Source organism: Fistularia commersonii, chromosome 5 (assembly GCF_037954325.1).
Source record: "Fistularia commersonii isolate RoL2024-O1a breed Wild chromosome 5, RoL_Fcom_v1.0, whole genome shotgun sequence".
Lineage (NCBI taxonomy): Eukaryota > Metazoa > Chordata > Actinopteri > Syngnathiformes > Fistulariidae > Fistularia > Fistularia commersonii.
In genome coordinates, this window is record NC_141288.1 from 13,533,189 (window position 1) to 13,546,522 (window position 13,334).

The 13,334-nt window shown below is 39.7% G+C and overlaps 1 protein-coding gene across 2 annotated transcripts in view; it reads left to right on the forward strand.

Moving 5' to 3' along the window:
* The first annotated feature begins 4,367 nt into the window (after positions 1–4,367).
* Positions 4,368–13,334, forward strand: part of ano2b (anoctamin 2b) — a 74,931-nt gene continuing 65,964 nt past the window's right edge. For both annotated transcript variants that reach the window (XM_086146913.1, XM_086146912.1), the window contains exons 1-3: positions 4,368–4,508; positions 10,480–10,676; positions 12,073–12,114. In XM_086146913.1, the coding sequence (XP_086003039.1) occupies positions 4,472–4,508; positions 10,480–10,676; positions 12,073–12,114 (276 nt within the window). In that variant the 5' untranslated portion in view covers positions 4,368–4,471. The remainder of the gene's footprint in view (positions 4,509–10,479; positions 10,677–12,072; positions 12,115–13,334) is intronic.

Sequence of the window (13,334 nt, forward strand, 5' to 3'; positions counted from 1 at the left end):
CTAAAGAGATTCACTCACACACACACACACACACACACACACACACACACACACACACACACACACACACACACACACACACACACACACACACACACACACACACTCTTTTATTTTTTTCATCAGGTTATCTTATCATCCATCCTTCATTTGTCAATATTTGTTCTTGCAATTTAATCACGAAAAGGTTGGCTGGCACCAGGAGCGCAATTCTTCTTCCTAGTCTTCCCAAATTGTGTATGCTGCCCCCTCAATGTCAAAATGAGGAACTTGCAAAAATACAAATTGTTTCAACTTGGCAGTGCATCAATAAGGAGGTCCTCCTGAGCTAAAAATGCAGATAAACTCAATTTTGGATGAACGTAACCCACTGAAATCATAAGCAAGTTCAACAACTGCTCAAAATATGAAATATTACTAACAGCTTTAAATGTCAGCTTTGTGGCATGGGAGAAATGAATATATACTCACAACACTGAAAAGTACAGCATAACTGGATATGATGTAAAATCGTACCACATCAGTTTGGATGGTGCAATACTTGAATCTGACGACTGCTGGCTTGTGGGCTTGTGTGCTACCGTCGCTCAAACCTGACGAAAACACACCAGCACACCCCAGGTCAAATGCATTGGATTAATAAATAGCTTTTGACATTGTTCTGTTATTTTTAATTCTAATTTTTCTGTGAATGAATGAGTGAATGCTCAAGAGGAACATATTGAGAAACACAAATGTTGGCAGCTATCTTCTTTCTAATTTCTTCTACTGCATATATTGGTAAGGATTTTGCTTGTTTTCTGGATTCCACATCCTTTACCTTGAAAGACAACCCACCCCCCATTTTTTGAAGTTGTGTAGGTAGAATGAAGTTTTAGATCTGGACGAATCCGTTTGGGCTATCCAATTTTGGGGATAAGTTTTGGCAATAAAAACAAAACTTTGGATTAGAAGTCTCTCCATGTAAAGCAGTTGAATATTCGTGGAGTCATCTTGGACGGGAATCTTTTGAAAGAAGAACGTTTATATTTGATTTGATTCTTTTTATGATAATTTGCTGAAATGACCAAAAGAATTGAATTATATCTCAAGTCTCCGAGTTGGCCAGCCGAGAACTCAACACAGGTGTTTTATACCCCTTGGCACTTGGCAGTGTGTGTGTTTATCTAAAATACTTAAGTGTATAGCCATTCGAGGCAGGTAATGTTCAATCACCTGAGGACCGTCTACATGATAACAGACCAAAATGAAGTTCCCACTTGACTTTTTATTAGTTTCCTCAATGGCAACATGTCTCAGTTAATATTACAGCCCTGAATATTTAATACCTTGAATGTACTTGCATCAGCTGTAATTGGACACCTGTGTGTGCATGTGTGTGCGCGCGCGCGCGTGCGTGTGTGTGTGTGTGTGTGTGTGTGTGTGTGTGTGTGTGTGTGTGTGTGTGTGTGTGTGTGTGCGTGCGTACCAGTTGCTGTGCCACATCAGATACCCTTACTGAAAGAATTAAACATGCACAGGATGTTGCAAGTGTGTATGTATGTGAGAGTGTGTGTATGTACTCGTGCATCACACGGCCCCTCTGTCTCTATCTGTATTTAGCTTCAGTTACCATCGGGTATGACAATTAGTCCCTGCGGAGGTTGGCTGATTAGATGGGGAGGAAGAAGGACTGCAATATGAAAAGGGAAAGGAAAAGGTGATCTCTCTCTATCATCAGTTACTCTTCCTCCTGTCAGCAAATCATTCAAGGCCCTCCAGAAATGCAGACCTTTGTCATGTAAAGATATCACTTGAAACCCCTTCATTTCTGTTTTCTCTCGTGACAAAAGCCATTTAATTGTTTTTAAAAGTGTTATGATGAATATTGAAAAAACTAAAGAACGTATGACAATGTGTTACAAGCCCCGTGTGTTTGTTGGAGGAAATATGATTTTAATGGTTTTCCCAAATGGTTTATGAAATATATTTATCTAACATAGGTTGAGCCAACAGGTGAAACCAGTTTTTGTCACCGGAAAGCATTTGATGATCGGTCACTTTTCTGCCTTTCAGCTATAAGATTGCTTTTTTTTCTGTGCATAAACTCAACCTAAAGAAGGTCCTTGGTAGAAATGTGTTTTGGAATATTCTGTTGTGAGTAAATGAGATAGATTTGACTTAACTACTCCCTAAAGGCAAATGATGATTGAATGTCATGAACACATTACTTCCATATGTCTTCACCTTATATTAGAATAGCTGTCTCTTTATCATGGCTGTTGACAACAGTGTTTGGGGCCACATGTATGGAGAACATTAGTCCTGTATGTTATGCGAGCCGAAGAGGACCAGAGGACCACTGATGAGTTGACTCATTTTAGTTTGCCCTCAAATCAACACATCCCTATTAAAATTATCGAAGAGATAAAAATCAGATAATTAATTGTGGGGGGCAGTGACATTTGTCACTTTGTCTTTCCTACCTGAGGCTATCAGACTTTTTAATTCCTCTTCCTTCAGCGGCAGGGAATCTTCAAATCAAATCTTTGTAGTTACAGTTAACAGTGAAGACCATTTATATTTCATTGTATACTTATTCTTCCTCCTTTCTACTATTATCTATTACTGTTATGTTTTTACTTGAAACTCTGGCACAACAATTTCCTTCGGGATAAATAAAGTTGTTCTCATCTCTCTCTCTCTCTCTCTCTCTCTCTCTCTCATCAAGTGACGATACCATAGTGTGCTGTGACTGCGGGAGCCATATGTGGTGGCAGAATGAAACAGAACCAAAGGTTTGATTTAACTAAATGGATGCAATTTGCAGATGCAGGTTACAAACAACTGAAATTCATAACAAGCGAGCTATTGTGGCACTCTTTGCAGCTTAGACACATGTCGTACTTCTCCAGAACAGTCAAGGGATGGGTTATCCCCTCTGAATTGGGTGGACACATTTGAGCTTACATGGTGTCCAGTAGAGTGCAGTAGAAAAGGGAACCCTGCCAGGGAGGACTAATTGTCTCATACTAGAATGTGCTGTTAAAATACATAAGAACTATTTTTATGAAAATCACAATTCATAACACATTTTAACCCGTGGCCTGCCATTGTTTTACTAGCGCACTGCAAGCGCAATTCTGGGTTGATTACCAGGGGTCCACAGCTGTGTTCTCACCACTTTTCTCCAGATGCATCTGATGCATTTAGTCGACCTAAACTGCTGAAAGAGCTCACAGGTGCTGCTTGTTTTAAACAGATAGTAAAGCTTAACATTGTGCATTTTCTTTCAAAAGCATACAAAAGGTCCTCGGGAAATGAGTGACACCCGCTCAGAGAAATGCCATGGTCAGGAGATGCAAGGGTGTCAACAACTTGCTATTGCAGAAGAAGCATCTGATGATAAAAGACTGGGCAGCTGATGACGAGTCACCTGGTTAGTCAGCATATCGGTCCATAAGTCTACAGCGAACTGCCGATAACAAAAAGGGAAATTTCTTAGAACAGACGTTCTCTCTCTGTTAGCATAACGCCGTTGCCGCACGCACACCAAATCTTGCTGACTCTTGCCTCTTCGTATCTTTGATCGTTTTCATTTTGAAGCTAAATTTGACCTCTGTCTTCAGCGTTATCCTCCATTCTCATGTCTCTCTTGGGTTCAAATAGGAAGAGTTGCACAGGTGACATGTTTTAGCACTGTAGGGTAAAATTATTGGGAAATATTGTGATGATATTGTCAAATTTAGATTCTTTGTCATTAATGCTTTGCTTTATCTGATGGTTTCACTGCTGCTGGGGGGGGGGCATGGTCTGTGCAAATCCTCCTCCACGGCCATCTTTCCCTCTACTGTCCAAGTGGCCTCCGCAATGTGCAGTTATGTCATCGTGTGTGTGTGTGCAAATTGAAAACATCATAGCTGAGAGTTTATGAAAACACTGAGCGGACACACATGCATGCACTGCTTTACCCACCTTGATATGTGAGTTCATCTACTTTCTTCAAATGTATAAACTGTCTGCATCTCTGCACTGCACAGAACTGAGTCATTCAAATTTTCATACAATATATATTTTTTTAATTCTTACTCATAATCTATATAAAACTGACCCTTTATGGCTCAAGACTTCATAGATTAACCTTAACAGATGGCACAGTAATTACTGCCCAATAATCTGCTTGCATCTGCATGGCTCCCATAGCCAAACACCCAATCGGCTAGCTAGTCTGTTTGCCAGTCTGAGCCCGGTGTGCAGTGCATTAGGCGCGTGTACACAATAAGCTGAGTTGTGGAGTTTCTGCAACCCAGCCAGCCAGTTGGAGAGGAGTATTATCCCAGCAGAGCTAAGCCTCTACTGAGCTGAGGATTGCACTACTGAGTCATAGTGTTGCTGTTGTTCCTCTCACCTGCTGCAAGCAGCAAACCAGCATGCCTGGCTGACTGAAACGAGCCCCCGCCGCCCTGCCGGAGTCACCCAGAGTTGAAGTGAAATGGCTTTTCACAGATCGCCCTCCTCCACCTGTGCAGGTGAGTACTACGGTAACATAGGAAGCTAGGCAGCATCCTTCTTTGTGTGATCTGTCCCTCCTGCATCTTCACACACAAAAAAGGACACATTAGACAGGAACACTAGAGTAAACCTATTGTACCTCCCTCTTCCCCCTGTGTGCGTTTGTGTGTGCTTGTGTGTGTCAGCAAGCTGTCTGGGGCAAAGCATTGGCGGGCATCTCTTTACAACAGGCAAGGTATAGAGTTGCATGTGAGGCTGCTGTAGTTTCAGGCCCCTCAGTCCAAATGTAATATTTCTCTTAGCCACTATTCCAACTATTTCGCCTCAACTCTAATATTTTTAAGAGTGACTTCATCTCAGACATGTGTGCACTCGCAGTAAGCCTCGAGCAGCGCGGTAATCTGGGCTGGTTTACATGGCTGACCACCGCTCGGCTTTACTGTAAGTGAGGTGAAGAAGCCATTAGGGTTGAAATGAAATGATCCTTTGGTTTCAGGAGACAGCAGGATTATGCTAAGCTGTAAACCCTGAAAGAGATGACAACACAAGGAATCTTTTGACTGAAAAAAAAAACAATGTGGTTTGGAAGGATTGAACTGAATGGCAAATTTCCCACTGAGGCTTTGTGCAGGCAGGTGATACTGACAGAGGCAGGGGAATTATTTGGTTGTACCTCCAGCAGTATTTTTATCTTTCCAAGTCTTTCTTTTATGATAAAAATAACAAATTATAGCCAGTTCATTTCATCTGCAGCTGCTGAGCTTTTAGACGCAAACATGACTTCTCCACAGTTTGTTTATCCCCGAAAAACATCCACTGGTTTCAATCAGAGCCGCTGTATGAAAAAAACACGTATCGTCTAAATCTCTGTAAAACAGCTGTTTGAGTTCTTGTGGATCACTTCAAGACGCTGAAAGTCTTTACATAAGCGAGGATTAGAAATGTATTCTGCCGAACACTGGCATAAGCTCCTATACAATCAGCGAGCCAGAGCTGAGACAAGGAGTGATAAAAGCACCGACATTAAGACTTTGTGCTGCCCATTAGTCGCTCTCTGAGAGATGCCCTTTGTCTCTGCCAGGGGAACAAGTCGTCTCATAAAAACATTCTGAGAAGCCAAGTAAGAACGCAAAACGTTCTGATACAAAGCAAAATGACATTTCAGACGATCTCAAGGTGGTAGGAAAAACAAGCAGAAATGTATTTTTGTTTTTTAAAAACAATATGAGCTGAAAGAAAAACTGCTCAAGTCTTTTCTGCAGCATATATCACATAGGATATGTTGTGGTTGGCGTTGTATCCAACATAAAAACCAATACAGGCATTGCTGTTATTTCTCTGTTGATTAAAAGGCTGGCAGGTAATTCTCCTATTGTAGAACTGATGTAATGGATAGGAAAACAAAAATATTCAGTGTAAGTGCATTTCTTTTTGAGAGGAAACATTTATTTCATGTCATATATGCAAATGATCTGAAAGTGTTACTAGGTTGATGAGTTTAATATGCAAATCATTGTAGTTTTGCAAACAACAGTTTCAACATTATCTTCAAAATACTGTCTGCATTTTATCAGGGGTACAACTATATTTGTTAAACAACATGACATAAAAGTATTAATATTTGTCAACACTCTTGGAGGAAGGTGGGGGTTTGATTCTACAAGACTCAGTTGAAAATTCATAAGTGCTGCAGACATTAGGAGTGTTTTCCTTTCAAAAATTTGCAAAATTTTATATAGTGTGGAGGTATAGATGCATGCCTCAGAGGATACATGTAAAGTCACCGCAGACTTAATAAAATCAATATTCTGGTTCCTTGGTTAGGAGATTATTTACTCCGCATTTCACCAATTGATGATAAGACAAGGCAAGACAAAATAAGTCAAAGTTTTTAATGTCAAACAAAAACCAAAAAAGTGCATTACATCAGGATGTACCGAAACACTGAATGCTACATCAATTTAACCAAATACTTCATATATACAATAAGTTGGATGAACCTAACCTAATGTTTGCAGATGTGCAGAAAACACTCCGATATCTTTCCTTGTGTGCACTGCTTTTGGTACATTGGCTTCGACAGTTTTCAGCCCCTAGAAAGTTCAGGCTTTTTTGATAGCCAAGACAGCAGACCTTCTGAGGAATATCTCAGGGCTTAGTAAAGATTTTTGGATCAACCCTGATGCTGAGCAGGTGAGGCAGGCAGGTGAAATGTCTGATGAAATGACAACTAGAGGAGAGCAAGTCAGTGAACTTGCAATAAAACCTCAGGATGATAATTTGGGAAAATGACTTTGGTGAATGGCAGGTGTTAAAAGATCAAACTGGTGTGTAGAAGTCATGGGCAGGTGTGAAGGAAGAATGGCCTAAGAGAGAATCAGTCGCATGTTCAGCGTCATAGAGACATTCAGACCAAAGCAAATGGAAAGAACATGGAGAAAGAAACGTAAATCCCCCCCCCACACACACACACACAAGGAAAACTGCCACCTTTGTTTGATAGAGTCTAAGGCTGAGCAATGAAAAGATACAATGACACATTCAACATGAAATTTAGGAAATAGACTTATTTTTTTCTCATAAGGAATGTTCTCTACCTCTCTACCTTGTAAAAAAAAAATCTGTATAGCAGTTTATTTTTTTTTTCATACATGGAAAATCCAGATATTTGACAGATGTATTGGCTGTAAGAAGGATTTTCTGATTCATTTTGCCTCCTATCAGATCCAAACAGTCAACCTTCCAGTTACAGGCCTGTTTCTTTAACCTACAGGCTACCATTGTCAAGATAGTTGTAAGGCACTGATACTAGAAAATAGCTTCCTGAATACAACTCAAACTCACTTCCGAAGAAATCATGAAAAGAATTTCCCATAATGACCTGGTTTGACAGATCACAGTAATATGGGTGTTTGGCAACTGTGCCTAATCACTGGTATTTGCGTGTGTGTGTGTGTGTATAAGAGAGAGAGAAATATAGGGAGTAAGCGCGTGCGTGTGTGTGTGTGTGTGTGTGTGTGTGTGTGTGTGTGTGTGTGTGTGTGTGTGTGTGTGTGTGTGTGTGTGTGTGTGTGTGTGTGTGTGTGTGTGTGTGTGTGTGTGTGTGTGTGTGTGTGTGTGTAAGTGAGAGAAAGAGAAATACGGAGAGTAAGATGGAATGAAACAAAGAGAGCTGTCCATGGTGCTGAAATGAGAACACAGCACGCGGCCTGGTGCGTTACTATGGCTACAGCTGTCTGTATCCCTAAAATAACCACACACACACACACATACACACATACACACAGATACACACAGATACACGCACATACTCACACACACATGCACGCTAACCTTATTGCAAAAATCTGTTTTGGTCCATTACAGTGTCACATTGATGAGGATAGAAAAAAAACTTTGATTTGTCACTTAAACTCCTGAGAGCAACAATATGAAAAATCACCGTCAGACACCAAACAACCAGCAACAAGTAACAACTGCAGCCTTCGATAAACAAAATCAGATTTTCGTGAGGGGCTTTCCCCGGTGTCTCACAAGCAATAATTTTGTGTTCAGATTGTTTTACTTCATTATGTTGCTTCAGTTTTTTAAGAATTTGTCCCTTTCTGTGCTTTGAGAATGGGTTGTATGATTGACGCACACATAAATGCGCGTTGTGTAAAACCAAACATCACAGGGACACTCTGCATATCTGTGGACCCAAATAACAGCAAGGTTGTTGATATTCAAAACCTAGAAAAATGTGAGACTTCACCATGGTGACAGGTGGGCTGACAACGTCCTGTTCTATGGATCCATATATGAGTCCAACCTTTTTTCAACCTAAATAACCCAAGCTCTTTCACATTTTGCTCCACCTACTAATACAGGATATTTTAATACAACCAAAACAAACCCTCATTACACATTTTGTTCATAGAACATTTGTCTGGCAATGATGATCAGATTTTAATTGCAAAATCGAGAAGTCCATTAATATTAGAGGCATTTTAATTAAATCGACTCCCCCCTTTTTTTTCTTTTAGCAGTGTTCACTCTGGGTCCTAAAGTTTGGTACCATTTGAAAGCTGAGAAGTTTTCTACTTCCGTCACAGTCAGTTTAGACTTATAAGAGCCAAGCCTTTCCATTATACATCAGGCAATTAGGAAAAAATTACACAATTCATTGTGTTTTTTTCCCCATCTAACTTCATATGCAACAAATGGTAGAAATGACAGGAGAATGTGTTGTTATAGACGAATGGTCTTCTGTAATTAAACAGAGTAGACTCTTACCATATTACTTTTTTTCAAAAGTTGAAGACACATTTTTTTGAATAGAATATCTTCTCCCATGGGGCTAGGTACTGCCAAATTGCGCAGTTTCTCATCTTTTATTGATCTGAACAGCTGCCAAATGGTATCAAGGTGAAATATCACATATTACAGTTGCATTGCATTAAGGTAAAATTCAAGATAGACATCGATGTGTCAAAGTTTATTGCCAGATTTAATGATCAACTGGGTACATTTAGAATTATCACTGGAGTGTTCATGGTACTTTTCTTCCTAAAGCCATTGTAAAAATGATGGGGTTTGATATTCATTACATGCCAATGCAGTTATATACATAATGCAATCTTGCACTCTATCCATACCCAGCATATACACACTGAAATTGCTTTTGAGTGACACTTGTCCTTTGCATACAATGTGTTAAAATACCAACATTGTAGGTGGTACTCAAAATTTGCAGTGAAAAAAAAAAAACAGCAAAAAAAAAAAAAAAAAACAAGTTTTTAGGTCTGTCTTGTTTTCTGGTTGAATCGCATAATTGCGATGTGATCTGCAGAAAAGCTGTGAGTGAAGAGATAAATAAAAGAAAGCTGCAAGATGTGAATGTACATTGGAATCAATACAGCTGAATCATCACACTGCCTCGGTTTGTAATTTTGTCCCTGGTGAGAAATACTTTCCAGCTAACAGATGGACATCTTCGCTACCACCATGAGTAGAAGTAGAGACAGAAAACCTTTATTTTACTGGTGCCACTTTATAAGATATATTTGGAAACAAATTCTTTCAATTTGTCACCATTTTAGGCTAACAATTGATAAAGAACTAAAGAAAGGCATTAACACATTGATCATTTCTTATCACCTGATGTCACATAATATTTCATTTCTTATTTGAATTCCCATGAACAATATTTGGCCTGATTTTACTTTTCTGAGGCAGCCTGGTGGCACTGTGATTTGCACTCACAGCAAGATGGTTACCTGTTTCTATTCCAAATTGTGGTCAGTGATCTGTCCATGTGGAGTCTACATGTTCCAGCCACAACTGTTCAGGTTCTCTGTAAGTCCAAAAACATGCTGTAGCTGATGAGGCCTAAATTGTCCATATGTGTGAATTTGACAGTAAATGGTTTATGCCCCTGTTGTTGCCATTTGATGACCAGCGTCCAATGATAGAGATTGTCTCATAGCATCCCTCTTACCCTGTACAGGAGTAGCAGAATAGATAATGAATAAATATGGTTTTTCAAAGTTATATCATGGTTCAATAGCTGCATTATTTAAAGGAAGTGAAGGGGAAAAAAAAGCAATAAGTAGAAATAATGCACCCCTTCTCACCAATGTGATGATCAATGTCATTTAATGAACTGCATAAATGACAGGAAGGGGGTGATTCATTTTGGTTAGTGTTTTTTTCACTTAATTGTGTGATGACCATAGCATAGCTTTTTTTTTTTGTCAGTTTCTAAGTCATATGTTGTTTATGATGATTTATATATGCTTTGAGATTCTATTATGATTGGTTGTTTCTGTGCATAATGTGTTTTTTCTTCTTTTTTTTCTTCTTTCAATCACACATCTTCAGTTCTAGGTCATTTTCTCGGCTAAATGTGTCGATGATGGCAAGACTTGATTCTGTCATTTCTTTTTGTGCAGCAACATTTACCCTGCAAGTTTCTTTCAAATAATACCCTCTAAAACTATCTTGCAGATTCATGGGTGAATAGTGCAGGATTGATGCATGTGGCCACAGCCCTCAGCGAGTCCTCGTCCATCCATAGCGACACACTGTTCCACCTCACCAGAGATGTGTCCAGAGTGGCTGTTGAACCCTTGTCCTTCAGCCTCCTGGAACCCGAGACCTACAAAGAAGAGCCTTGGGCTGAGGAGACTCAAAGTCTGCTGAAGGTGACGAAAGTGTGTTTTTATGTCAGTCACTGACAACTACTTGAGACCATGAGTTGTACTTTTATTCAAGCATTATGAATGTATCATTGCTATTTGGAATTAGTTTGGCTTCAATAGTTGTAAAATCTAAGCCACATTCATCATATTTGCATTTTTTCATGAACATAACCCATCAGCATCACAGCATGTTATAATTATGAGTTTTCAAACTAGATGATGTAGATAAGCGTACAACCCCAAAAAATACATTAGAATTGAATGGTTGTCATGTATCTAGGCAACTGACGTGTCATGACCTGCTGCAGGGTGATTCTGTGTTTTTTATACTCTCTCAACTGCTTTCCATGACAAAACTACTCCTTCATTTAGTAAAGCAAGTCAAATTATGTTTGATTAAATAGAAAGTGAACAGTACTCAGCAAAAAATATGAATCCTCATGTGCTCATATGAGGTTTGAGAATTACAGAAGATCAATTGCAATTACTTTTTCTTACCACATATGCTTGCTGGTATTGATGTGTAAAATAGAGGCATTCAGGTAAAAAAAAGAAAAAACAGCAGTTCAAGAATGTTTGCTTTGAAAATATTTTCATGTATTTTCGAAATGAAATACCCAGTGACTTCAATTTAAGTGAAAATAAAAATGTGACCTCATGTCAACACTGATGTTCAGAGCTCAAGCTGACTTTTGAAACAGGTTGTTGTAAATTGTATTATTATTTCTGAACCGACCAAAGACAGATGGGCCAAAATGTCTGACTGATTTATTTGCTAATTTTTTTCATTAGCAGATTTGTTGTGACATAATAATAAATCTGGACGAAAAAGGGGGCAAAATGACGTTGTTTTTGGATTCCCTCAAACGCCCCTCCACACTACAAAAAGATTCTGTCTTACATTTCTGCCTTTCAAAAAAAAAAAAAAAGGACAGCCCTTGACTCTTTGAAAAAAAAATGAAATAAATAGAGTATTAAATTGGGCTATCGGAGAAGAAATGTATCTTAGAGGATCCCACTAGAGCAACGATTTCTTTTGAAACCAACAGCTATCGCAGAGAGCCCACTGTAGGTGCGCGCTCCGACACTTCTTATAGTGCGGCGCGCACGGTGCCAGAGCGCCGCGGCGCGCCGCCGCTTTCAGAGCCCGCTTTCGGAGGGACGTTCGCACACCGGCGTGAGATCCGGCCGCTGAAATCTGACCGATACCAACTCCGAAGAAAAAAACAAAACAAAACAATGAAACCTGTTGCATTCGAGCCCTCGCCCCTCGCAGACCGCGGACGGGGCGGATGATGGCTTCGGAGGCGGCGGCGATGAATCCGGCTCTTTTTCTCGGCACGAACTGCCAACTTTTTCTCACTCGTGTGTTTTTCCACCTGTCCGTGTGTGTGTGAAGAGCAACAGCATGGAGCAGCCCCCGAACGACGACAAGATCCCGGTAAGTGCAAAGGCTGCCGCCAACGCTCACCTCTATTCAGCCACGGATACTGTAATACTCCTACACCAGAGCGCAACACACAACCACATCATATTACTTTTGGCATCATTCAAATAGAAAATGTATTCAACGTGACTCCTGTTTCTTCCCCTAAGAATTCTAGGTTCATGAGGTCAGAAGTGAAGTTGGTTGCAACATTTTATCAATATTGCTGTAGAGCATGCAATGTATTCTTCATGCAAAAAAAATGAGATATTAAAAATTAGATAAGTTCAAGTTTTTTTCTAGTGTACTTGTAACAACCCTGAATGGGACCAATCAAAAAACAAAAGAAAAAAAAAAAACAGAAATTCTCTTGCAAAGTCCTCTACTTGTGTTTGACAGAACCCTGGATGTTGCGTTCACTTGTCAGTTAACTGCGATCAAGTCATTCACTGAGAGTCCAACAGAAGGGCGTCGCCATGACATCAAATCTATCATGTTCAGCCTTTGTTGACACTCTTCTAAATGAATCCTTTTTCTGTTTATTATTGAATTCTTAGGAACAGCTGATGGTGTTTTATTGAGTGGAGTATGTTGAATGATGTTGCTCTCTCTCTCTCTCTCTCTCTCTCTCTCTCTCTCTCTCTCTCTCTCTCTCTCTCTCTCTCTCTCTCTCTCTCTCTCTCTCTCTCTCTCTCTCTCCCCCTCTCTATCTATCTTTCTTTCTCTCCCCCTCTCTCTCACACTCTGCCCCCCATGTTTGTGTCTGCCTAGTGTGCAAAATGATAGACACAACTGGTTTTAATGTCCCCACTAATGAACAGGTAGTTACATCAATACTTCAGTTCTGCTATACCACACAGTTCATCTGTGTAAATGTCTGTATTCAGTGATGAATTGTATACAATTATTTCCAGATTCTTAAACCAAATTGGACACTAATCTGATTCGATTGCGCACAATAAGCAAAAAGCGCGATATCTAAAAGGCAGCCTTTGTGCGGGAATAATGAAGGTGCTTGCCGTTCCATCCAAGTGGTGAAAGATGAATGTCTGTGCAGTCCAAGTCAAGGCAGTATCATTTTGGGGCACCAGGGGGGTTCAGTAAGAAATATACAGCAGAGCAATACCAAAGATGAGTATCCAGAAATAAATACATTAAAAAATACTAATAATTAGATTAAAAATAAAATAAAGTAAATGAATAAGCATACACCTTTCCCCAGACCTAAACTGTTA